This window comes from Coloeus monedula (assembly GCF_965178545.1).
Source record: "Coloeus monedula genome assembly, chromosome: 11".
Classification (NCBI taxonomy): Eukaryota; Metazoa; Chordata; class Aves; order Passeriformes; family Corvidae; genus Coloeus; species Coloeus monedula.
In genome coordinates, this window is record NC_138791.1 from 13791936 (window position 1) to 13818584 (window position 26649).

General features: G+C 40.9%; 1 protein-coding gene across 3 annotated transcripts in view; it reads left to right on the forward strand.

Annotated features, from left to right (window-relative positions):
• The window catches only part of PTPRG (protein tyrosine phosphatase receptor type G), a 398071-nt gene that overhangs the window by 211892 nt on the left and 159530 nt on the right, over positions 1–26649 (forward strand). For all 3 annotated transcript variants that reach the window (XR_014226741.1, XM_082289015.1, XM_082289016.1), the window contains exons 3-4: positions 2071–2250; positions 7639–7787. Coding sequence is in view for 2 of the 3 variants with exons in the window: in XM_082289015.1 (XP_082145141.1) it covers positions 2071–2250; positions 7639–7787 (329 nt within the window). In the remaining variant the exon portion in view is untranslated. The remainder of the gene's footprint in view (positions 1–2070; positions 2251–7638; positions 7788–26649) is intronic.

Consider the following 26649-nt stretch of genomic DNA (forward strand, 5'->3'; position numbering starts at 1 on the left):
ACTTGAGGTTTTAATTCAACATGGAGGTTTGTTTGTTTACACTTATGGCTTATTTTATTCATTTTGACAAGGCAGTTTTCACTGCAAACAGGTTGAGAGCTGGCTATACATAAATAAATAAATAAATAAGACAAGATGCATGGAAGAAACTCTACAGTCCCTGTTAAAATAAATCTGCCTACTTTTTAAAAAAGGAAAAATTCCTCATTGGCAGCAGAATACTTAAAAAACAAAAAAAAATTGGAGTGCACAGCTCCTTTTGAATGCACAGCTGAAACCACTGTGATAGCCTCTGTGGGCAGAGTGCTTTTGAAAAGCTCACCCCTTGTTTATAATAAAGACAAAAAACAAGAGCTTGCAGGTTTGATTATGTGTAGTGCTAAATATTTAAAGCAAATTCCCAAATTTCTTGGGGTAGATGCAAGGTTATATGTAAAGTAAATATGAATTTCCAATTAACTCACTACAAAACAATTACTAAGAGCATCCTGATTGGAGAAAAATAGCTGTGTTTGAGTGGAAGACATTTGGTTTCCCTGTGTATGGGGTTTTAATAGTTCTGTTCTCCTTGGTTGTGGTACATTGGGAAATAACTGAAAGCAGCTCTTGCTGACAATATAAATTGAACCCTGAGATAAACAAAGCTGATTTTTAACCTGGGCAGATGATGTAAATGATTTTTAGAGGATATTGCAATTTTGCCTAATTGTACTTGAAAGTAAAATTTTCTTATTTCAGTACCAAACAGCATTTGTGTGTGATCAGTATAGCTAAATCTTGCTATTGATTAAGTGTCCTGCATCAGCTCATGAGAAGAGAGCACGAATGCACTTTGCAACTAGACAGATTAAAACCCAGGGGCCAAAGAAACTGGCCTTCCCAACTGCTGGGTTTGGATGGCACTAATAGAAGATATATATGCTTCTCAGATGCAAGGGTAATAAATGCACATTGGTGCATCATTTCCTGCTGTCTTCCTACTGAGTAGACCTACTGACTGTGTAGTTCAGAGGTGTGACATCAGGGCTCTCAGGAGAGCAGAGTTCAACTCTGGGTTGTAACTTGGTTTTGGTAGTTGAACCTGGGCAAATTGCTTCCCTTCTCAGCTATCAATTTCCCTGTCTTTACATGAGAATAATGTAGCTGATTTCTGCTGTAAAGCACTTCAGGAACGGTGGGCAACAAGTGCTTTACAATAAATCTGTGCTGTTATTTCAGGATCTTGAACCACTGTTTGCACTCATAGGAAGAACTCAGTCTCTGTTAGTAGAACTTAAGGGTTGGAGAGGGAGGTCATAAGAAAAATTTGAAATTCATTTTTGATCTTTCTAAGTGTGGTGCTGAGGGTCCCCGGTGTTCTAGTGCATCTAGGGCTGGTATGTGGTGTGGATGACAAGGTCTTTGTCTCAGACCTTTTATTTTTCCACATTATTTTAATTGTTCACCAAAACCAGAAAACTCATGTAAGAATAGCAACAAAATAAATTTACAGTGTATTCCTGACAGGTCATTGTGCTGTTTACTTCTTCCAGAGTAATTTTTTTTCCATTGTTGTCTTCTTCAAATTTACTAACATACGTTTAGTTTAATTCTTTCTTTTAATCTTTTCTGGCTTCAAAGCTCCGAAAGAAATGAGTTCATTAATAACGATCATATTATCTAAGCGTAGTATTGCAAGAACACAAGTTAATGTGTGGCTGTTAATATAACTTGTCCATAGTGAAAAGATAAACTATACAGTAATACATTAAGGCTGGAGCTTTAGGGAAGTTCCTGTAGCAACATGGTAATTGATAACATATGCATAAGAGGAGCTTGGGAACTGCAGAGAATTTTATAGAATAGTAGTTTTTTAAAAAGGCCATTGTTCATTACTGCTAGAGGCAAAGTTGGAACACGGCACAAAGCCAAAGGATTTCATTCTCCTCATAAGTTTACAAGTCTTAACCTCTTTCAAATGTGGGAATTGTAGCTGTGGTGGAGTTACCTGGGGAGCTTAAGTGCTTTAGCCTCACACTTTATCCAACGCTGTTGAGCCACTGGGATGTTGACATTGGTGTTTTTTAACAGGTACCTATGGTCCTGAGCATTGGGTGACTTCCAGCGAGAAGTGTGGGGGGTCTCACCAGTCTCCCATAGACATCACCGACCACCTGGCCCATGTTGGAGATGAGTATCAAGAGCTGCAGCTGGATGGTTTTGACAATGAATCTTCAAACAAGACTTGGATGAAAAACACAGGAAAAACAGGTATGTTCTCTTCTGCTTGTCTCCATAGCCTGCCTTCAGTCAATTAAAAATTCAAGCCATGTTTCACCCTCCTCCTTTTTCATTGTTCTGTTGCTTGGGTTTTGTGGCATTTTTTTTAAATGTAATTTTTCAGTAGGAGCCAGCTGCCTCTGCCTCTGCATTCTGTGCAGAGCTAGTTCTGCAGATTGAGTTTAAGGGGCTTCTTTTTAAGGGCTGCTCTTTTTTTTTGGTGGTGTTTTTTTTTTTGTTCTCAGTCTAAACTAATTCTCTCAGTAGTCAGTTATTCCTCAGAATAAAAGGCAGTGTAAGAGTTTCAAGGTGTAACCTTGAATTATCAGCTTTGGGAGGCTGTAACACCTAATCCAAAAGAATGCTGAGATGCAGGGCTCAGGGGGAAGGAAAGGGGAAGTCTTAGAAATTGGAAGATTTTAGAGAAGAAAGAGCAATAACTGCTCAGAGTAGTGGGGGCTTATTAATGTGTTTCTGATACGATTATAGCACAGTGTTCTTCACTGAACTGAATCCTTTTCTGCTCTGTCTGTTCTGGCTTTTAGAGAAAAAAGAGCAGGCACAAGTACTGCTTATTTTTACCAAAACAGTTCAACGAAAGGTCAAGGTTGATTTATATGCAAAGCCACGTGCATTTGATTACTCTTTAATTCTAAAAACGTAAAAAGCAGAAATTATAAGGCCACTCTCCTCATTTGACAAGGTCAAGTATTTTTAGGGAATTGGATTAAACCACTAATTAATTCAATTTTATTTATTGGAAGTATATTTTTATCTTTATTAACATCTAACATGCATCTCTATAGTGCTCTCTGTACCATGTCCCCTGTTAAGAGGTCTGTTAGCAGCACCCAGGGCATGTACCTGCTCTGGAGTTGGTGGAACAGCTGTGCACACAGTGTGACCTCAGATACACCCATCAGCTCCAGGGCACTTCAGATCTGAGCCATGGCCTGGAGTCCAGCAAGCGCCTCAGATCCAGCTCCAGCAGTTCAGGATCTTAGCAGGAGCTATTGCCCCTCAGATTAAATGGAGTGGCAGACTGTGAGCCTGTTTTCTTTTACTGCAAAGCAAATCCAGTTAACATAAACCACCACCAAGCATAGCTAGGAGTTTTGTTGCATTACTGGGTTTTTTTTCCCAGCTTCATTGAGAAGTGCTCCTGTTTGCTTTGAAATCCTGACTTTGTTGTGCTTGGTAGCAGCATGAGGTTCAGGCAAGGTTGAATGCTATGGAAATTTGGTGCTTAATTAATCTACTTGTGTTTTGCACCCTGCCCTTTATGGTCAGAGAGGCTGTTTGTGGTAATCAGTAATAAACACAATTAGAAAGACCATGAAAAAGTTATGGTGCTAATCTTCTAAGGAGGATGGATGTTAATGCTGTCCCATACATGTAAGAGTAACATTGCTGCATATATAATAGGAAACCATGTTAGAATCATAGAATCATTTAGGTTGTAAAAGACCTTTAAGAACTGATTCCAGCCATTAACCCAGCACTGCCAAGGCCACCACTAAACTATGTCCCCATGTGCCACATCTACACATCTCTTAAATACCTACAGGGATGATGACTCCACCACTTCCCTGGGCAGCCTCTTCCACTGATTGGCAACCCTTTTGAAATTCTTTCTAATATTCAATCTAAACCTCCCCTGGCAACACTGGAGGCCATTTCTTTTTGTCCTGTCACTTGTTACCTAGGAGAAGAGACTGACCTCCACCTAGCTACAACCTCCTTTCAGGGAATTGTAGAGAGCAAGCAGGTCCCCCCTGAGCCTCCTTTTGCACAGGCTGAGCCCCCGCCAGCTCCCTCAGTGGTTCCTCATCAAACTTGTGCTCCAGACCTTTCCCTAGCTCCCATTCCCTTCTCTGGACACACTCCAGCCTCTCAATGTCCTTGTAGTGAAGGGCCCAAAACTGAACCCTGTGCCGAGTACAAGGGGACGGTCACTGCCCAGGTCCTGCTGGCCACACTATTACCAGAACCTTGTTCTGTTGAACTGAGAAGTGCCAGCAGATTTTCTGGTCTTGGCACAGTTGGCAATGAAAGCTGAACCTTCAGTCTTCTCTGCTGGGTGATTTTAGCACTGCTACTATATTTGATTTCCTCAGCCATTGGCGTATGGATTTTTGCTGACAAGTTATTGCTTCTCAGAGCAACAGTAACTGTCACTTTTCTTGGTAACTTACGGCCTTTTACTGGTAATGTGAAGACTCTTTTTGCCTTGCTGTCAGCCCTGATTTCTCCTGCTGAGCTCCTGACTCCTCCCTTGTTTTATCAAGTCCCATTCCTTTTCTTGGTTTTCTGACCTTTTGAAGAAACTTGCCTGGCATTAATTTTTAAGGTGGTAAGTGGTAGAGCAGCAAACCAAGTAGGATGTTTTGGCTTGTGGGTAGAAGATAGAGGTCGGCTGTGCCATAAATCGTGATGCATTTTGGCAGCAGAGTCTTGGAGCAGATGGCCACACAAGACCTTCATATTGCAGACTTACAGAGACAGTAAACTAAATAACTGTTTAAGAAATGGTGATGGATGTAGAGGGCATTTCTCAGCAATTAATGACTGGTTTAAAGAGACAGGGGTCCCTGGGAAAGCCAAAGGCCCTTAACCTTAATGCTCATTAACTGGCAGGAAATATGTTGCTTGGGTTACTGTTATTGCTGTAGGACCTAGTAATTTTTTTTATGATAGAACAATGAGTTATTTTTAGGCTCCGAAAGGTAATTCTATTTAGATTTGTTCTGCTCTTTTTTGTGTCCCCCCCCCCGTATCAGGTAAAGGGCAGACCATGTACAGAAAACAGTGTTTCATTTAGAAAATGTAAATGGACTTTTTAATTCTCTGTCTTGACCAGAAATGCTTTTGTGCACAATTACATTGGCAAAGGCATTAATGTGGGTTTAATTTCATCACTAGAGTAGCTGGCCATAGTATTAAGTGCTAGAGATCACTTGGAGGATATACATGTATTTCACAGTTGTACTTGCATTAATTGTGTTCATACCAAGAACTTCTAAAAATCACCTTCTGCTTAGAGAAACTTAAAATTTCTACCAGAAATGTGTTTTTGTTAAGTATCTTTCCTATGTGATGTGCATCACTCTGGCTGGTTCTGACCATCAGAGCCACTCTGCTAGGGCAGGGGAAGAGCTGCATTGAGTCCAGGTTTATTCTCGCTCTCACAGGGGTGATGGGCATCCAACACCAGCCCTGAACCTGAAAATGACATCACACAATTGTGGTCCTGGTGGCTGTACACCACTTTGTTTGGGTTTGTAATCTCAATTATATAGTATTTTAAATTAGTGGCTTTGGGGGTTGACTCCTTGCACTCTACAGAAATCCTGGGATTAAAGCAGTGGCTCCCAAAGCCCTGTAAGGTGATGGTTGGTTATTTCGGTCCTGAATACCAGGGGTCACAGAAAAAGGAGAGATGCTCCTGGCAGTAAGGGCATGCTGCTAAACTGGGAAGGTGATGGGAACGTGTCATACAGCCCAGCAGTGTAAGAAATACTGTAAAAGGAACAATTAGATGAACACTTCAGATTGTACATCCTCCTAATTATCCTTTTAATTATTCATCTAAAACAAGTGAAATGACCCCTGACAGAGCCATAAATTATTTGGGAACTATCAAATATTTATTAGATGCAACTGAATCACCACAGAGGTTTTTAACAGATGCATTGCGAATCTGCTTTGCTGTATTCCTCATCTCCTACAATTTCATCTATGGAATTTGTAACTAATTGAATGACATTTCTCACCATTTAAAATACTGCTGAGCTCATGGAAAACTTTTTAAGGGAGGTAGAGAGCAGTGGTACTTTCAGTCACTTATGTCTCACAGATTTGGTGTAAGCAGACAGTGACTACCAGCAGTACCCTGGCTGACACAGTCAGTATTCTATAGCCGGTTCTGCACCACCCATCCTCCTACATAAAGCACTTGGATGCAAAGGGAGTGCCAAAAGAAGCAGAAATCATGGAAGAAAACAGCCCCATGATTTTGCTGGGGCAGTTTAGAAACATTTGAACATCTCATACAATTTAACATTCAGATGGTTTTGACACAAACCATTGAAAATTGAGCTGTGTGGAAAAATTGCACCTGAGATGATGCTGCTGTAGCTCACTGTCAGTCCTCAGGGGAGGGCACAAAGCCTGGCCTGCAGCAGAACCTGCACTGAGTCACCAAGAGAGAAATAACTTTTATTTCACATGTAGCTTTTTTTGTTTTTTCAGCAGTGAATAAAATCCTCCTTCTTACATAATAAAATTGGATTTATATTAATGTTCCCGTTGTGATGACACAGTTGGCTTAAGAACACAGAGAAATCCTTATGGGTTTTGCTATTTCCATTAAAAAAGAAAAAAAAATCCAAAACCAACCCCACAACTTCAATCACAGGATTCTAGACACAGCAAGCACTGGTCTGCAATGACTTTTACAGAAATAAAATTTAAATTTTAGCTCTGTTTTTAAGCAATGGTTTTGTGAGGGATGAGAAGAAAGAATTTTGTAGGGAGTAATTTTTAGGAATGGTGTGTGTTAAAAACAGGAGATGCTGGAAAGGGAGGTGACCTTGCAGTGAGAGTAGCAGAAATGAATTTTTTGAAAGCTGGAATCAGTTCTTGGTTGGACCACAGGCCTCCCTGTAACATGTACTGGCTTCCACCACACAATTCTGCCCTCTGTTTGAACCTATGGCTTTTATTGTTACATAAAATACAAAGGCTTTTGGAAGTGGAAAGAGAATACAAAGAAGATCTTTCTGACCCTCATTGAATCACGTAATAATAATATCGGAGTTACTGTAATAAAACCCAGTTCTTATGGAGGATGTCTCATGAGTGGGTCTCAAAAATGTTGTGACTCTCCCTGTTTTACAGGGAGGAGGAGCAGGGGAGACTAAGGAAGGCACCCAGCATGTCCAGCAGTAGAGGTGGGACAGGGCACAGGGGTCCCTCACCAACAAAAAAGAGGAAGTCCAAGAAACAGGAGACCCATTCTTTTCTTAATTTGTGATCTGCAGACCTTGAGGCAGGGACCATGGTCAGCCATTACTCTCTGGAACTACATTAAACAGGTTTTGATGTAGTTTCCATTTAAATTTTAATCAAAGTCCAACAAGAAGGGCAAAATGTCCTTGAGAAATTTGGGATTTTCTATAGTCTGTGTAACTTCATAATCACTTCCAGAATTAGCCAGCATTACTTGCAGACCTCTTTTTTAAACACCCCCTGTAAAGAGGAAAATGATGACCCAACATTTTACTTGCATTAGAAGTATTCTGATATAATGAGCAAAAACTGTAACTGTTTCAGAAAAACTGTGCTAAGAGTTTCTTTCTCATTGTTCTGTGTGTGCAGTTGCTATCCTGTTGAAGGACGATTATTTTGTCAGTGGTGCCGGGTTACCAGGCAGATTTAAGGCAGAGAAAGTGGAGTTTCACTGGGGTCAAAGCAACGGATCAGCTGGCTCTGAACACAGCATCAACGGCAAGAGGTTCCCCGTTGAGGTGAGTGTAAAGACATGTGCCTGTGTTCTCAGAGAAAACAAAATCAGAATGTATTGCTGTAGTTGGAGGCCACTGTGAAATAGGGCAATGTTCCTCTCAGTGAACACAGCAGTTTGCAGGCCCTTCCGGCCCTCGCAGCACTTTATCCATCATCTCTCATGTGCTTCTGCAGTATCAGCTCCGAGCTCTGCTTTGCTGGCCTTGCCAGCTCTCATGTCCCATGGGTTAAGTTGCAAACAGCCACTTTCCTCGTTTCTCCCATAAGCTTTCCATGTGTGGGAGGATCTCCTTACAAATACATCCACCGAGTGACCTCATTGTCCTCCAAAGCTTTCCTTTCCCATGATACAAACAAATAGCAGCGGTTTGGGAGCCATCGTACTGAGACTGCTGTCTGTCATCAGAATTGCTTCCTTGCACACACAAGGCCTGACCTCTGCCTGGATTCAGCTGCTATCCCTTGCCTGGCACTAACAGGACCTCTCCATAGATCCGTGCAAACAGCTTTGCATTTGCATGTGCTGGAGCCAGCTGGGCCCGAGCCAGCCCCAGCCGACAGTGGTCCAGCTATCCCGGGAGCGAGGTACAGCCTCGCACACAGTGCCCTGGGAACACAGCCATGTCCAGAGCCAGAGCCAGGCACCTGTGTGCAGCTGAGTGCAGTGATGTGCCCTGAGAGTGCCAGCGCTGTCAGGCAGCCGGGTGTGGTCGATCTTGGCTTGTGACCCATAGCCCCAGGTCACTCTGTCCTCACTGCAGTGTTTTCTGTGTCAACGGAGTTTGTTGGTACTTTTCATTCGATAGTCAAGGTTTTGCATGGTGAGATAAACAAGATGTTATCTGGGATTACCTTTGCCTGTGAGTAAGCAGATATGCAGTTCCCAAGTAGTGGTTCCTGAGCAGGTTGCAGGAAGCTGTGCTTGCTTTCTCGGAAAGCTCATGGGTGAGCAGAAATGGTGGTCTTGGGACTTGATTTATCCCCCAGCTTGCCATAATTCATCACATGTGGCTTTAGCCAAGTCACGTTTATGAGGAGGTGGGAATATGCTTCCAGACCTCAAAGGGAGGTTGTAGTAGACTCTGGTGCATTATCAAAACTTCCAGTTCTCACCTGCCTGCTCAAAGTGCCTCATCACACAAGAATTAGAACCTGATTTTTGTCTCCAAATTGTGTACCTGTATGTTGGATTTTCTGAGAGGCAGTGATTTTATTTTTGTCTTTTTTTAATGAGCTTTTCCATTATCATCTTCTTGATGTAGCTGTGATTTCTCACAAGGGGCCACCCCTCGCAGATGGAGCAAAGGCCCAAATATTGTCATGCTGTCCTGTCTGTCTCAGTTGGCAATACTGGTATTTGTAAACCTCAGGAAGGTGCACTCAGGAAGTGTAGAGAGCCAGTCAACTCCTCCTCTGAAATTTTGGGGAGTGGAGGGGGTGAAAAAGCGTGGGCCTTCTTGTTTGCCTCAAAAATAGTATTTCCCCTTCAGAAACCCTTTCTTACGATCCCAAGACTGTTTGACGGTGGCTTGATGAATGGAAGCTGTGCCGGTTTGGCCAAATTTAGAAATATATCCTCTGATGAAAGGCAGGTTACAATCAGCCCTCCCCCACCAGGTTTGGGAAAAAATTGAATTTTCCTCAAAGGAAAGTGAAAGAGATGAAACTATTTATTTAACAAATACACAGGGAAAAAAAGACACTAATGCTAAATAATGAAACCTCTCGTGGTACAGAGAAAACCTGGGAAAATTTCAGAGTCCTTCTGTAGATCTCCCTCTCCCTCCTTGGAGCTGGGACAGGGTGGTGGGCCCACCTCCAGGGCCAAGGCCTCAGTGGAAAGTCCTCCCAATGTATTCTGATGTTGAAACCGTCCAGCAGAGAAAAGGGGAAAGAAACGAAGTCCCAGGAAAACAAAAGTTCAACTTTCCAGAGGAAAAGGAGCTGAAAAACTGGCCAAAAGCTGGCTGGAAGGAAAGCAAGCTGGGTGCTTCCCTCCGCTCTCCCTCTCCTGCCCCAGCTGAACGCAGAGAGACGTCTCTATCTCTGTGTGACCTTGAACAAGCTGCAAACTGCTTTGAAGGAGTTTTGCTCAGTTTTTCCTCCCCCCTTTCAGGCTCAGTTTAAAGGCATAGAAAGGCACAAAATTAATTCCTGGGCATAGGGCAGCAATATGGGATACACATCATAAAGTCACCCCAAGACAGAAGCTCTTGTACTTTGGAAATAAGCAAGTTCATAAGAAGTCATTTTCCTGTGGTTTAAATATTCTTCATTTCAGTTGTTTAGAATATAAACTTGAAAATTGTGGGGGGACTGCCTTGACCGCCTTTAGGAATTTATGTTGCTTGTTTATGAATGCTGAGCAAAACAAATTGCTGGATCAGATAGGTTTAGTGTTAATCCTAATAATTTCCAAGTGATTTGTGTTTGTTGCAATGACATGGACCTCTGGCCTTCCAAGGTAGGATGACATTAACAGAATTCCCACAACCATTCCTTTACTTTTTTCTTGTAAAGAGAGAACAGTTTCCAAATCAAGCCTTTTCCTATTGTGATGGTATCTATCTCCTACACAAGAATTCTGACTTTCAGTCATGCGCTGCAAAGGATATCTATGGGTGGATTTTGGAGGGTCCAATAGGTCTAAGGTGATAATATTGAGTCTTTATTGCTGCCAGATCCAAAAACCAGTCTAAATAGTTGGGATTAGACTTCTCAAACAGTAACTCCATGTGTATTCTCAGTGGGGCTTTTAATTTGTAATGCTAATTGTAGTGCAGCTTGCAACTGTCTGATGCAACCCCAACTGCCTGATGCTGGGAGGTCTGTGCCAAAAACACTCCACTTCATTTGAGAAATAGCATTTCTAGGGAGGGTGTAGAAAGGATAAACCAAAATTCTATCCTACAGAAAACAAAGCCTAAATCATTCTGATTATTCTGAGCCCATGGACACAGGAGAAGCTTACAGGAGTGTGTAGGTATTGGCATTCCAGGTCTGCAGCCGTTACAATGGAAATGCAGCTGAAAGGAAATGTTTTCTAAGTCTAATTTTGCAACCAGATGTGGACTATGCAAAACCCATTAGTTCCAAAGCACATCCCAAGGGAACACAGACAGATCAGCTTTCATCCATAGAATGAGGTCTGTGCACATTAAGTTTAGAAGTTTTTTCCTCTGGGAAACAAAGTGCTTGCTGGTAGTCTGTTTTTCTTGAAGAGGATACAGAAACTAATTAGAAATGTCAGATATAATACAGAGCATTATTGTTTGACCATGTTGTTTGGTTTTTATTATTACAACTAAAGTGTCAGATGGTAAGGCTGTCTATGTTAATTGGTTTCCTTCATTGAAGCCCATCTGGATCATATTTTTTTATGATTTATATGTTAAATTAGTTGGTAAGATATATGAGAATATCCTTTTGTTTCCTGCTTTAAAGGGATGTTGGATCAAAGGCGTATTATCTTGCAGTACTTTTATGTAGCATATTGTGATTCCTTTTTAAACTATGGCACATGTAATGGTATTCTTTAATTATGTGGTCTTGATTGCTTATTTATTGATTAGATTTTCCTTAGTGATACTTGATCTTTATGAAGCCATTACGAGCTCGGCTGCCTCTGAAGCAGCATTCATGAACAGGGATGTCCAAGTGCTTCAAACTTCCACATACATCCAGATTGATACCAGGCCTGGTCAGCATTCACTAGAAGCTTCTTCTTCCCCTCTTTCTTGCCACTTTACAAGCAGTATCTGAGTGAGGCCAGGAAGTAGTGCTGTGATGCTGAAGATTAAAGTGATACCATTAGTGTAGTGCTGTGTGAGTGGAGTGTGAATCCTAATGAGGACATGGGCTCTGTGCCAGTTTAGAAAAAGGTTCTCTTTTCTCTTCTTTTTTTTTTAAGTTAAGAACAGTTTTTAATGTTGCATTTTCTAAATTTTAATGAGTTGCTGACTCCTTTGTATTTTGTTATTGTTCTTCTCCACTGTAATTCCTCAGGTTTTTCTTTTTCTTTCTGAAGCTGCAACAATATAAGTGGACATGCAAACACTACAAACCACTTAAATGGAAAAGTGACAAAATTAAAATAAAGAAGATGAGCTTCCCTCAGGCCAGGAGAGAACCCGAGTTCCCCTCATTAGAGCCAAGAGGAGTAATTGAAGCACTTTAATCTCCTGTGCCACCGAAACTGGTTCCCAGCAGCAGGCAGGGCTCACTGTGCTAGCTGGCTGCTCCGAAGGAAACCCAGTGCTTAATATTTCAGAGCAAGTGAGGAGCTGACCTGGCAGTGCTCTGTGTGCTGCTGGAGTGAGGTACCACCATTCCAGAATAACAGTGAAGTTACTATTTTAATTTTTTCTTAGCTGCCTTGTAGTAATTTTTATGCAAAATGCTGCTTATTTCTGTGAAGTGCAGAAATCAGAAGAGTGATTTTAATCATGGCTGTGTTAATTTGATGTGAGCTTTGGCTGTTTATGAGCATTCCCTTTAATGGTGCTAATTGTCAGTTATAATGTGAACACCATTATACAGTACTATAAAGTAATTTATTTAGTAAATGAGAATCTTATTCCAAGGACCATACTGCAGTATGCCATAGAGACTTCATCCTTTTACTCTTACATGAACAAACTTGCACTGTTTAGGCTAAATTGCTTCTGAAAGAGCAATGTGATTTCATACCCACAAGTACCAACATGCATGTTTTTGGAAATCTCAAGTTCTTTTCCATTAAAAAAAAACAAAAACAAAAACAAAACAAAACAAATAAAAAAAAAAAAAAAAAAGAAACACCAAACTGACAAAACCTCACAACAAACCATCCCAGCAGAAAATGAAGAGCTGACACGCTCTTACGTCAATTAACAAGCTCTTACATTATGTTTATGTGTTCACTTTATTAATTATTACAAAACAATCATTTGCATTAACAACTCTTACTGCTCTTTAAGTGTGTTTCTTAGAAGACTTTCCAGGTTCTAATGGTGTCATTGTTCTTGCTACTTCTTTGATTTTCTTCCTTTTCTTTTTGAATCTGCACACTGACATCTGTGTGGTCTAGATCTACAATTAGTTGGTCTAATTTGAATGCTCAGATAACCCTGCCAAAGTTTATCACTGTGTGCTGTCCTACCTGTCATTATATTACTTAAATTCTGAGGGTTTATCACAGGCAGATGAAAATCAGTATCATAAACGTAGAAGAAATGAGTGGGATTCAGTGCACAAAAATCTTTACTACAGGGAATAAACTGAGACTAGTTACTCAGTTTACTAGGGTTTTTTTTCTGTTTTATCCTGAATATTAAGGCTTTCTATTGCACCTGGAATCACCTACAGTATATATCCAGCCTTCTGTCCACTTGTGAGTGGCAGGGAGTATTTACTTCATAATGTTAGAAATGGGACCATTTCTGTTTTGTAGTTTTAATCTTGGTGCAGTTGTGAGTCTGTTTAGATTTGCACACACTTTATGGCATTAAATGATGAAAATATCACAGCATGTTCTCTTGGTATACAGGAGAGAACTAACACCCTGTATTTCAGCTGGGTTCATTATTTCTGGCATCCAGCATATCTGGGAATTGTAATTTTGCAAAGATCTCTCATGCTGATTTCAAGCACAAGTAAAGATTAATTGTGAAACAGGGAGCCAGTGTTGGGTTTATTTCCTTCTATTTTGTTTACTCGTTGCTCTTCAAATTTCCATACCTCCATCTGGCAGGATGTAGCAAAGTAGAAGTCAAAAAATGATAGAGGGACCTAAAGAGGACCATTGGGAATATATCACAGTGAGAGACTATGACTGTCTGAAATAATTTTAGTGTAATATTCTCTCCAAGGACCAAATCCACACTTATAAAGGGATACTTACAGCTCCCAGTGATTTTGATGGGAGATGTGCTGGTGAAACTCTGAGTGAGGATTTGGCTTCATACTCCCACTGTCTGTGCTGCAGAGTGCCCAGGGAATTTAGCATGCTCGGCATATTCCATCTGCATTTCTTACAGCAGCCCTGACTTAATCATTCAGACAAGGAAAAGGCTTGGAGATTTTCTCATTTAATTTCTTTTTCTTAAAAATTACACTTAGCATGGGTGGTTTTTTTGTTTTCTTACAGTCTTCTCTCTCTCCTTTCCCCACAGTCTTCAAGAGTCCAGACAGCCATAAAATAAACATACAATATGCTAAAAAGCCACATTTGCATTTCAGTCTTATCTAAAAAGCCCAGTCTACATCTCCGTCTTATCTCCAGTAAAGTAAGATTTCATTCCAGGAGTCTCTAGGCTTTACTCCTTTTTGCTCTTCACTGCTTTTAAATCTTGTTCAAGTTTCTCATTGTCAGGAAAGCAGTGTATCATAATTTTAAAAGCATAAAATGGATGGATATATTGAACACATGGCTGAGTTTCCATCTTGTTTCACTGTGAGTAGTGAAAATTAAACACCATCTTATCACTGTCTGGTTTACTGTTTTATTTTCCTTAGTGTAGCTGGTACACTGCCTCCTCTCAGTCGTCTTTAGTGTCTCCCATATACTGACAGGAGAATCAGTTGAGACTTTAATTAATGACTTTATTGTAATCAAGGTTCCATTTTAGTGCAGAATGCTCCATCTTGTAGTAGTGAAATATTTAGTCTCCATCTGGCTGATCTTTTCTGTGAATGTCCCATGATAATTAAGAAGAAACAGGAAAGGATGGTCTGAAATTAAATATGTTCAGTGGAGTGGTTAGTGTATCCTGGGACTGTACGTGTAAAGACTCAGACAAAATTTAGGAATGGAAAAGCAGTTTGGTCTTATGGCTGCTTCTTCCTGCCGTCTACCAGGCCTCAGTATTTCTAGAGTGAATTACAAATGTTACAATGCTTCCAGAGTTTTATTTTGAAATAACTCTCCAGTAGCATGAATCAGAGATAACTCTTTTCATGGTGGCTGGGAATGTCCTGCTTTCCCCAAAGGATTTTGACTGACTTGTAGAAAAGGTCAGAGGCAGTAGCACTACACTGCAATTACAGTATGTTAATGATGAGCTAAGAGTTGTACATTCTTCTTAATGTAAGTCCCTGATTTTCTACATGATGAATTGGAATCTGGAAAGACTGACAAAGGAGAAGGAGGATCAGATGGGGTGAAAATAAGAGATAAGAGGCTGACAGCCAGCTCGTTGTAAAGGAGAGTTATTTTGAATAGGAGAAAAAATCAATACAAAGGTTGGAGAATTTGACAGAGTTGTAAGAGCTACTTTAATAAAAGGTAGCAGATTCAATAGGATTGTTACTTGAAATGTAGGATTGTCTGAGTTGGAAAAACGGGACTGTCTCTCCCCAGCTGTAAAGGTGAGCTCTGCATGCTGAGCTCCCTGGGTACTTCAGCAACTGGATTTACTGGCATTTGCTCTGGGCACTCAGTGTGATAAAAAAGGGGGAAAAATATGTAGGGGAGCTTACTAAATTCTGTTCTTCAGGAAAAGTTACTTGATTATAGCAGGAGAAGGAAGAGGACAACAGGTGATAGCTATTTCTGCTGCTTCAACATGTTAGGTAGCTGCCATGTGAGAGTGTCTAGCAGTCTCCTGCAAGGGAAGGTGGTTCTTTATGAGGAGGTGACTTCATTTGGTTCTGGCTGTAAGGAACAGGCCAGGACTTTGATGGACTTGAAAGGATGTTTAGCATGAACTGTTCTCTAAAGCATTCATGTCAGCTTCCTTTCCCCAGCAGTGATGGCGAGAGGTGAGTGCAGGTAGGGAAGCTATCCACTGAGGCTTTCTAACCTGGGTTAGAGTTGAGGTGAGGAGTCAGCTGAACCTCAGCATCAAACACATCTTGGACAGAAGCACTGCATCACTTAGTGTGGCTAGAAAAGGGGGCTTCAGCAATGCTGCAAAAGAAACTTGTTCCTGCAACTATTAAAGGGCTGTTTGATTACTCTCAGTAGAAATGGCCATTTCAGTCTTAAACAGGGATCAAGTTTTCAAGAATTGCTCATAGCTTTTGAAGTTTGGGAACTTAATGCCCAAAGGCAATTTTTTCAGGCTCCAGTGCACAGCGATGAAGCACATGAGGCTTACAGGGAGGGGAGCTGCAGGTCCCTCAAGTGTGTCTGGGCTGTGGGCTCTAAGCACTAGTACGGGTGCACACCCCATGCTGTGCCAGGCTGGCTCCACACGAGGGTCCTGGCATGTTGGTTAGAAACATGTGAAGCTTAATAAGTGCTCAGCACAGCCCCTTTCTGTTGGGCAAATCCAGCAGTCTTTGGGATGTCTTCTGTTGGAGATGTGTGATCCTTCATGATTATCCCAATAGACCCTCTGGAAATAACAAAGAGAGATAATATTTAGGTGCACAAGGGATAAAAAAAACGTTGCACAAATATGTTAAGAAGCAATAATGTTTCCTTGGCACACAAAAAGATCAAAACCTTAATGTGGTTAATGGGCTGGTGAGTAGCTGTCAGCCAGTATTTCCCATGGAAGTCATTTCACTGGGATTCAAACAATCAGAATAGATTTCACTAAGTAAGGTTAATCATGATTTAAGGCAGCAAGCAGGAAATTATAAAAATTATCTATTATACTGGTACTTTACTGATTGCATTTTACTTCTTTTGGATTTTGTTTGGGTTTTTTTCCCTGAAGAATTCTAAACGGTTGCTATAATTTTGTGCCAAGAGAACGTCAGACATGCCAAGCTACGTCAGACATGTTTTTTGCTGTGAGAAAATTCAATACATTTATTCAGACACTTTTTTTTTTTTTTTTTTTTATCACATGTTAAAGAACTGCATTGTAAGGGATGACGAGTCAAAGCTTGTGTAAACCAGAAAGGAAGACGCATCTTCTTGTCTGGTTATTTGTGTATCCAAAAAAGGTTTTCATTAGAACTGATTTTCCAATGCAGGTCACCAGAAGACTTTTTAATTCTAAGGGGGAACAGGCTGTGAAATACATTCACTGTGGACTATGCTGATCAGTAGTAACATATTTGCCTTCTTACCCTTCTACCTGAATCCCTTTGCAGTTTCTTATATTGAATCTAAAAGCTCTTTGGGACAAAGACTATCTCTTTGCAGGGTTTGTGCAGCACTTGCCCCAGAGGAATTCCTGCTCTGGGATACAGCAGTGCTGCTGCTATAACTGCAGGGTTGCAGGGATTAATTGCTATAGTTTTTTCTAGTATAAAGTATTACATGATGTTAGAGATCAGGCAGCAATATGAGCATAGTCCTTGTTATTTCCCCAGTTCAAAGGCACTGTATTTCCAGACAAGATGGGAAGGTTAACTAAAGTTGAAAAAGGATCTAAAACACAGCTAGAGTTTACTGTCTGGTAGAAATGGAATAAAAATCAAGTTGTTGGAAACAAGAAAAAATGTGTGTTTGCTTATGCTTTGGGACTCTTGTCTTTCTGTAAAGAAAAAACAATTTGGCGAAAATAGTTGTATCCCTGAATATGTGTCCTCTTGCTTCCTGTTTCTCTACATGGCTTAATAAGAAAAATTCTTTATTCCCTAAATAGTTGGGCTTTTCAGCACATTCCACAAAAGGCCAATAGTGCCCTTTTCTATCACTGTCCCATCTAGGCTGGCTGTCCATAGAAGGGGCTTTCCTTTATCCTCTGGCTTCAGAGAGGAGGCAGAGTGGGCTGGTATTTCCAGGAAATGCCTGCAGCTGCCTTCAGTGTTCACTGCCTTTTTCAGCATATCCCATAAAGACACTTGGCTATTGTTAGCCATTGACCATTCAGTAGAGTTTTTTTTATAAAACATAGCTCTGATCTACACATGTGTAAAAAATACAAATTTAGGCTTCCCACTGGAGCTAGAAATACTGTTACCAGGTGGGAAAGAGCTTTTCTCCCTACAATGGGCTAACAGTTCTTTAATGGTTTATTCAAGCACAGAAAATGGCACCTGGTCTGCCAAAAGAGCATTAGTTTCTCCAGAGGTGACTGTGTCCAGGAAAGCAGGATTGAGAGTGTTTCCCTAATAAATTAGGGATGAATCATTCTTCTCTGGGACTGGGGGCAAATTTGACTTTTTACACGCTCTTGGACACGAAATGTAGGGTGGAGAAGCAAACTTACTTGAGAATTTAAAGCATGCATTAGTACAACATCTATCACACATTTGTTATGAAAGGGAGAGAGAGATCTTAGGGATTTGATCATGCCATAAATGGATGAAATTTCTTCAATTTTGTCATTTTTGCCCTTATATACGTTTTTACTACATTCTGTGTTTTGAAGTTCAGAACTGCAATGGTGCTTTTGTTTGCTCTGTACCTTAACCAGACCGCTGTAAGGGTGATTTTAGTTGATTTTTATACATACATAAAGCCCTTCCATTCTTTCAGGGTGGTAATGCCTACAAATAAGATAACAAATTCAATACTCAATGCCTGCATGCAGTGCTCAAGGGGTTTTCAAAGAGTAGCAGGTTTAACTTTTTAAAATGCAAAACTACCCTCAGATGAGTAGTCAAAATTACAAAATTTATTTGAAAAGAAGAGGAAAGCCTCTTTTGCTAAATTTCTCATCAACTTTGGTTGAGGGGGGAATTCTGTGCTCCTTTCTCTGTGGTCTCTATAATCCTAGGGAAGGTTAGTGCTCGTGAGGGAGAGGGTGGCTTGCTGAGAGTTGAGTGACACATTTGGTCTTGAGGTGGCATGTTCTAGACAGGACAATAATATCTCTTAAGAATTGTCATTACATCCAGTTCAAAATAGGAGATAGGCAATTAGAGGGCAATTTTGAAAAAGATTCATTTGAAATTCTTTGCTTGAGAGCTCTTGTTCTGTTTGGGAGGCAGGAATGTGAGCACTCACTTAGTGAGCTACGTTCAAAAGATGAAATTTCAAGTGAGTAAAAGTAAAACCCAGTATTTCCTGAACATAAATTGAGTCACCCATCCTGAAATCTGTAGTCATGTCTTTCTCTTCAACCTCATCTAATATTCCCCTTGTTCCCTGTTTAACTAGGAAAAATGCAAGTACCTGAAGTAGAGACCTTCAAACATATCAGTCACTAATGTTAAAGCATGAGCTCTTTACTCAGTGAGGCTGGAAGCTACAGGCTGTTGTTGCTGGAATAACATTTCTGAAAGCCTGGTAGCCCTCCCACTGAACCATATGGTGATTTATCAGACAGTTTAGCAGTAGCAAGACCAAGACCCAAGTTGGTCAAGTCTGAAAATTCATATCCCTTATGTTGCTTCTGATAAAATGTTCCTGTTCTCTTCCTTTTGTAGCATTGTGAATGCGTATTGAGCTGTGTGTCCCCTGGAAGGGAATTGCTGTATTTCCAGGGTGCAGGATTACAGCATTACAAGGTGGTATTTCAAGAAACTGAAAAGATCTGTTTCTGGATTCTTGCAGCTCAAATGGCTGTTGTGTTGGTCCATTTTAAAGAAAAGAAATATGAAATATGCATGAACCATATGAAAGCTGAGATGCAGCTCTCAACTTCTGAGGAGTTTGAACATGAGACCATGTCAGAGGAAATTAATATATTCTGTAGAGCATGCTCTTGTTTCAAAGAAAGCTTCCTAGCAAACCATTTTGGTTTGCTTAACACTTGCTATGCATGATCCCTGACATTATATTGCTGCACTATTAGAAGAGTTAGTTCAGATATTTTCCCATCATACTTAAGTAAGGTAGCAGTGGAAAACATTCTGGTAACACTACAAGTCAGAAGCTGGAACTGAAAAGGGGTAGCAGGAGAGAAATAATTAGTAATGATAATTGTCAGGCCTTGACAACCTGGTGTGTCTTTCTAGCAGTGAATGGATTCACCTGACACCCAGAGATAGCCATCAGATAATGGCACTCATAAGATCAATACATCAATACTTTATCCTTGAAACAGTATTTAAAGTCTGTTCTTAGGTTCATTTCTTCTCTAAAGTTATAGCAATCTGGGATTTGAGATAATGCATTCATTACAGCCTTATCGGACCTTCTTCATTTGCTGTATTTTAATGCGTCTGTGGTGATTGCTGAAGAAAGATGCCTAGTGAGCTTAATCTGCTTACGCTTTAAAAAGAAAGGATGTTCAGAAGATTAAAATGAGGCCTCATACTGAACAGGTTCAAGAGTTTGCAGTGCTCACAATGGCAGGGAGTTTTGTGAAAGAGTTACTTCGAATTTAGAGCTTCCCTGATGCTGGCTCTGCTGACCTCATGGAGAGGGGAGGAGCGGGAGCTGGGCACAACTGAGATTTTGATTTTGTAGATGGAGATTGTGCCCAGGCTCTAATAATGCCAAATTATTGCTGGGTTAAACATGATGCTGCTTCTTTCTGTTACTGTTTCCTGCTGGTCCACATCTCTTCACATTGTGGGGAACTATTTGTGGGATTGTGATACACATCCCAGGACCCAGAAGTAGTGTGTGCATGGCTGAAATAATGCCCATGCAAATAAGTAACCTGCAGATAAGTATGGCAAGAGAATTAGGTCTGTTCCTCTTGAGTATACTCACCAGATTCCCGAACTGCATGTGTGTTGGATGAATTGAAATGGACTGGAAAATTTATTTTTGATGCTATCTGCTGTGAAGGACAGGAGACATTCAACAGGACAATATCGCTTCCCTGACTGCACCACAAATATGTGCCATCTCTAGCAAGGGAGAAGCTCATGTTGAAAAAGACCTATTTATATCTAACAACATTACCAAAAAATCATTTTTGTGATAAAGACTGTAAAGATCAGTGGCTGCCCTCTGAGTTCCTGGGAGGAATTATTGTACCTTTGCCTCTTGTTATTGAGAAGTGCTTCACTGCAGGGCTGTTGCTGTCCCTGCTGTGCCACCACCGGCCTTGCTGACAGGTGGAAAATTCAGCATTTTCAAAACCTGTGGATTTTGGTAATTTTAAGAAGATTATGGCGTGAAAGATGGAGGAGGAGATTGGAACTGGCAGGAAGCTGTGATTTGAATAGGACCTTTAATCTGACACATTATGTCCTTAAGAGAGGAGTTGGTCCCTGGTTTTGTTGACAGGTGTGGTGACAGCTTTGAGGGATGACAGGCACTTTGGTGAATTGCTAAATTGATTTGATAATCAGTAAGTGAATTTGCTAAGAGCAAGTACTACATGCCTTTTTTGGGCCTTGGTTAACTTAGTGACAGCTTGTTTTAAATATACTAGACTAGAAGGCCGTAGTTTATTTTTCCCTTTCTTTTCTGGCAAGAGCCCTACATAGAGCCAAATAAAAGAAGCCATTTCTCCTCTTTGGCAGAAGATGACCAGACCTCGCTTTTACAAACAAGCTGCTCTCTCCACTTTCTCCAGATAGCAGTGACCATCATCAGCCACAAGTGTTTGTCCTCTCAATGTGGCTACAGCATTTCACCACCATTGCCTTCCCTAGACAGAGGGCGTCAGCTTTGCAGCAGCCTTTGACTCGCTCGGAGCCTTGATAATAGCCTTGCTCCCATTTCCATCTGCTCATTCCCAGCTAGCCTGGTAACCCATGGACTTTTTCTCCTTTGGAGCACAAAGAGGAGGTTATTCCTTTCCTTGGTGGCACGGTGGCCCTGCCCCAAGCCAGAAGGGCAGGCAGGTGCCGTGCCCTGGGGTGCAGACAGCAGTGGCTGGAGGGGATCTTCCTCAGGTGTAACCTTTGGGCTGTTTGTGAGCTCATGGCTGAATTTGCACTTGCCTCCCAATTAGTTCTGCTATTTACTGTGGACACTTGACACAGGACAGGTTTGTCAAATTAAAATGTTCTACCCCCAGCATCAGGCATACAGATTAGAGTTTATGTTGGTTTATACTGGAGCTGTTCAGAAGGGGAACTTTGCTTCAGGCATTTTCAAAAGGGGATAGAATTTGTGAAAAGTTCGATATGGATTTATTTTATGGTTCTCCAGCAATGTCTGTATAGTTTGCTTGGGTTCAGATAAAAAACATTTGTGATCTAGGTAATTGTTACAAATCAGAGATTTTTTTTTCTTATGTGCATTCATAGTTGTCTTCTCTTCTTAAGATATAAATTGAATTTGTGTCCTTCATACCATGACGCTCAAATGATTTCCTCTTCAACAAAGAGTACGTACAAAGGTTAAAAATTATTTTTGCAATCCATGCATTTAAGCATGCATTACTATCTGTTTTAAGGATGGATAATCAATGTAAAAATGATACTTCCGTGTATTCCTAATAGGTCACTGTGTAAATATCCGTAATGGAATCGATCCCCTAGGTTATGGCAACCATTAGTACAGAAGGGGTTTCACAATTGATGTGTCAGACATTTGTCTTTCCTACTTACATGCAAAATGATTATTTATTGATTATTTTCAATCCAGGTTAATGATGTTGAAGAGGTTTCAGTATGTCAATTTAAAGTACTTCAAGTGCGCTTCAAACAGAAATATCGTATCCCTTTCAAGAAGTTGGGACTAATATCTGATAAGTGATTTTCCTCTGCATTCTCTCTCATTTATTTACACATACATACCTATAATTCATAGAACAAGGATGTTTGCACACCTATAAAGTGTCAGTGCCATGTGAATGGTCATGTAAAATGATTGTATTTTCACTGTTACCTGAAAAGCATGTATAAAACCAAACTGTATGCTGAAAGACTTGCTTGCATAAAGCTCTGGCAATATTAATGAGCAGAGGGAAGTATATTAAAAAGGTATATTAAGTGACGTAGGATCCTGTCTCCCATTTGGAAAGGGACCTGACACATCGCTCTGGATAATTTCAAGTCAATACAGTTCCTGAAAGTCAAGCCCACAAGCATCAAGGTAATTGTTAGCCCAGAAAGAGCTTGATCTCTGCTCCTGGCCCCTTTGGTATACGTCTGTGTTCATACCCTCCTGTCTTGTAGAAAGGGGTCTCTAAAAAGCGAAAGATGCCTGCCAGGCAGCCTGCCCCACCACGGTCAGAAGGGACAAAGGACTGGTAAGCTGAGGCAAGGACAGTCTGGTTTTTCTATTAAATATGGTGGACATTTTCTTCTGATACACAATTCCAAAGAAACCAAGGTCCAGAAAGCAACTCCAGCTTAAAAGGGCGTTGAGCTGACATGTTTGCCTCCACTTATCCGTGCACACAGGCAGGAGGTGGAGGCTCAGTGGCAGCTTGGTGAGGTGGTGGTTTCACCGCGGAGCCATGGATATGGTGGGAATTCCCTGCTCCCTTCGCAGGCGGAGCTGGCGCTTGCTGCTTTGAGTCCTGCGTGTGAGCTCTGAGCCTGTAGGGCTGACACCTGCTTTGCAGTGAAACTCTGCACTGGAAGCTGGTATCAACCCTCTGTGCTGCTTTAAATTCATATTCTCCTTGTAAAAAAAAAAAAAAAAAAAAAAAAAACAACAAAAAAAAACCCCTAGTATTTCAGTGAAGGTTTTTGGTTTTGGTTGTAGTTTTTTTGGGTTTGTTTTCTTTTTTGTGAGTCTCCTAGACATTTTCCTGATGAAGTGTCAGCCCTTTTCAATGAGTTTAAGCCTACTGACAGTAGGCTGACTTTTCTTAATTATCTTCTCCAGAAAATTAGTCCCCCAGGGGTCTGTGAACCTCATATTGACAATGACAGCTTTAATATTTCCTTACTAAATACATACAAAGAGTTGTCCAGAAATGGTGACTCACATAAGATTGTTGATTCCCACTGGAAAACAAAATAATTTGATTTTAAGTGGCAATACATCTGAGGGACTGGGGCACAGTATGGAGGAAGAGGAGAGTGGCCATCAAATGTGACCATGGCTTTGTCCATACTGGAAAGAGGAGAGTGTGGGAGGGGGCAAACCATTTGAAATCACTGAACTCATGCATAAATGTATAGCTTTCAAATAGCTAATTTTTTATGTCATGAAAGAAAACTGGCTAGGGCTGGTTCCTTTTTTTATAGCCCTGTCACAAACTCTGAAAAATTAGGTTTATAATTTATGGTCTGAAACCACCTTAACTATTGCAATACAAACAGCATCACTGTACTGCAGTTTATTTCTAAAATGCCTCTGGTGAAAATATTGCAGTACCATAATTAACTAATACCAAGATCCTGTTTGTGGTGCTTTCTCTTCTTTCCCCAGAATTATGCAGTTAGTATAAATCCTCAAGGCTTAGAAGATGGTGATGCTTCAGAATAATCTTACATCACCATGTCAATTAAGACAATCGCTAATAGTGTTTCTGTAGCTCACAGAGTCTGTCCCATGACTGGATGGTTTTATAAGGAGCGAGTTACACAGTTTTATCTATGTCTCTATATGTGTCTGTGTATACAAGAAAAAAAGAAGTAAAAAAGAAGTACAGAGGAGAACAGTGTGCCTGCTGTCTCCTAATTACTTTGGTTTTTGATATCTCAGCAACATTGATCTTTCAAAATGATCTCTTGCTGGTGGCTTCAGTTTTGTGTTGGAAAATATTCCTGCAATTCTGGCAGTGATAAACTAATTACAGACTATACATTTTTAATGATTTAATCTCCTGTCATATTCCTAGAGAGAAGTGATCCTGATTCCAAACAAATCTCCCGTGCATGACCAAACACTCATCATGAAATGTATAGTTTTCATTAAACCCCGTTGTCAATACAGGCTTAGGATTGTTTTGTTAAAATGGAGAGAGGTTGGGGAGTAAAAGCATGCTGAAAGATTACTGTAATAATGCTGCAGTAAGCATTTTGAATCACACAGATTTCCCAGCAACATTCCACTCACATGTGCCTCCCATTAGGGAGGGCTCCTGACAAGCTGTATGGAATGCCGGAGCCACACGTGTCAGAGGGGTTTCCATGGGTGGTACTTAGAATGATGCATTCATGTTCCTTGTTCTGTGCCAGAAATCCAGGTTTGTGTCACTCGCCTCATCTATGTTAGTGTCTAAGTTTAGGAATGATGATTAGTCAAACAGTGGGTCAAAAAGCTTCAAGAGATGCTCCTTTTTTAACATGCTGAGGTGTCTGCTCTGTGAACTGCTGTTGCACGAGTGCACTTTACACCCTTGTGCCACCCTGGCTCAGTGCTGTGTGCCTTGGTGGGGGCCTGCCTTTTAACTTTGCATGAAGGCTAAAGCAATGTGCCTTGGCCTCTGACTGGGGTCAAGGGTGGTGCTGCAATAGGGGAACATAAAGAAATCATCTCCTTTGCATCTGCTGGAGGGACTAGATCTGTAATTCCCTTCAGCAGCAGCTCCTGTAATTGGGCATCAGATCCAGAAGTGAAAGAGGGTCATGGTTCTCTTGAGAACACAGATGTAGGAGGTGTTGGGAAGATGACAGAGAAAAACAATTGTTAGAAATTTATTTTACCTGTGGGAGAAATGTCAAGTAATTTCAGTGAGCTGTAAACATCCCTGCCATTTTTGCTTGCTTTCAGGTGCTTTTGCACCTTTCCCAGAGAGCTGTTTTCTTGATTTTAATGACTACAATCTTCGGGAAGTCTGAAGATAAGAACAGCACTTTGAGAAAGCATTTAAAGCAAATCTTGGTGTACCTGGACCGACTGTGTGCATGCTGGTGCACTGGTAACAATCTGAGTCAGATGCACACACATTCACACAGCTAATAAAAAGCAGGGCCTAGAATTATTCAACCTAGAGAAATGAGCATGGGGAGGGTGAATTAAGGTTCCTGTGAACTTTTTGTGGTTTTCCTGGCACAGTGAGGATGAAACTATTATTATGACTAGAACTCCAATTTTATTAATGTTCTGAAGTATGGAAGGAAGCAACAAATCTGATTTAAGTGAAGACATTTGTCTTGGCAGTGTGATTTACTCCAGGGTTGTAAATTTGACATGATGGAGACTAAAATGTACTGAAACTTAAATTTCTCCCATATCTCACTCAAAGTCAAATGATTTAAATAGCAGAATATGAGAAATGACATGTATCCTTGGATGCAAATATATTTTTGGTGCTGAAGATTTTAATTTCACATCTGAAGAAATGTATCAATTCGAGGATGAAATTTTTAGTAAAACAAAGGTCAGAATTTCCAGACATGGTGTGGGGATGCTATGACAAGTGCATCACTGTCTCCTGCAGTGAAGGTTTCCTGCCTGGTAACCTCCTGTAATAGGTCCAGTAATGATAAAACAGGTATTATGGAAAGTGAAACTGCTTTGCTGACACATCCTGCTAATGCTCCTGTCCTACCATGCTCACCCCTCCTCTCTGGCACTGTGCTGTATGAATGTGTCCAGGACGAACTACTAGAACATTTTAAAGTACAAGGTGTTAGCAAACCCAAACATAGCTGGGGTGGGGGACTGAGTTAGTGTTGCAGGTAGAAGGCCTCCAGCACAATCCAGCAGTGAGCATCCTGCCTGCTCTTAATTTGGGGGGAATTTATTGCTGGGATTTTGTCCTCTTAGGACCAGCTTGGGTAGATGGACCAAACCACGGTCCCTGCTTTGGACTCTTCACCCTGGTTTTCTACTTTGTTCAATAATGGCTTGCACTGTCCCGAGGGTCACCAAGCCTTTGGGATCATTTGCCCTCTGAAGGGACCCTGTCCTTCCACTGAGAATTAAGGAAATTAATGTGAACTCCACTCCTCGCTTTCATGCATGTCAGAGGTGCCTGAAGTTTATTTTCAGGTTTTGACCTTTTTATAATCAGCAGAGAGATGCTTCTTCCCTGATGAACATAAACTTAACCCAATGGCTATATGATCAATCTGATAGAGTGTCCTGGGTTGCAGTGTATTCTATTACCATCCTCATGAGCTGTTGAAACCAGGTGGGGCAGTGTTTCCTTGCCTCCTCCCCCCAGACTATCTTTCTGTTAATGGCCCATCATTGTCCTGCCGCATGACTCAGAGATAATTCCCTCTGGGAGGGACCATCTTCTGTTAATGAGCCTAATCAACACTTGGCCTCATGACTCATTA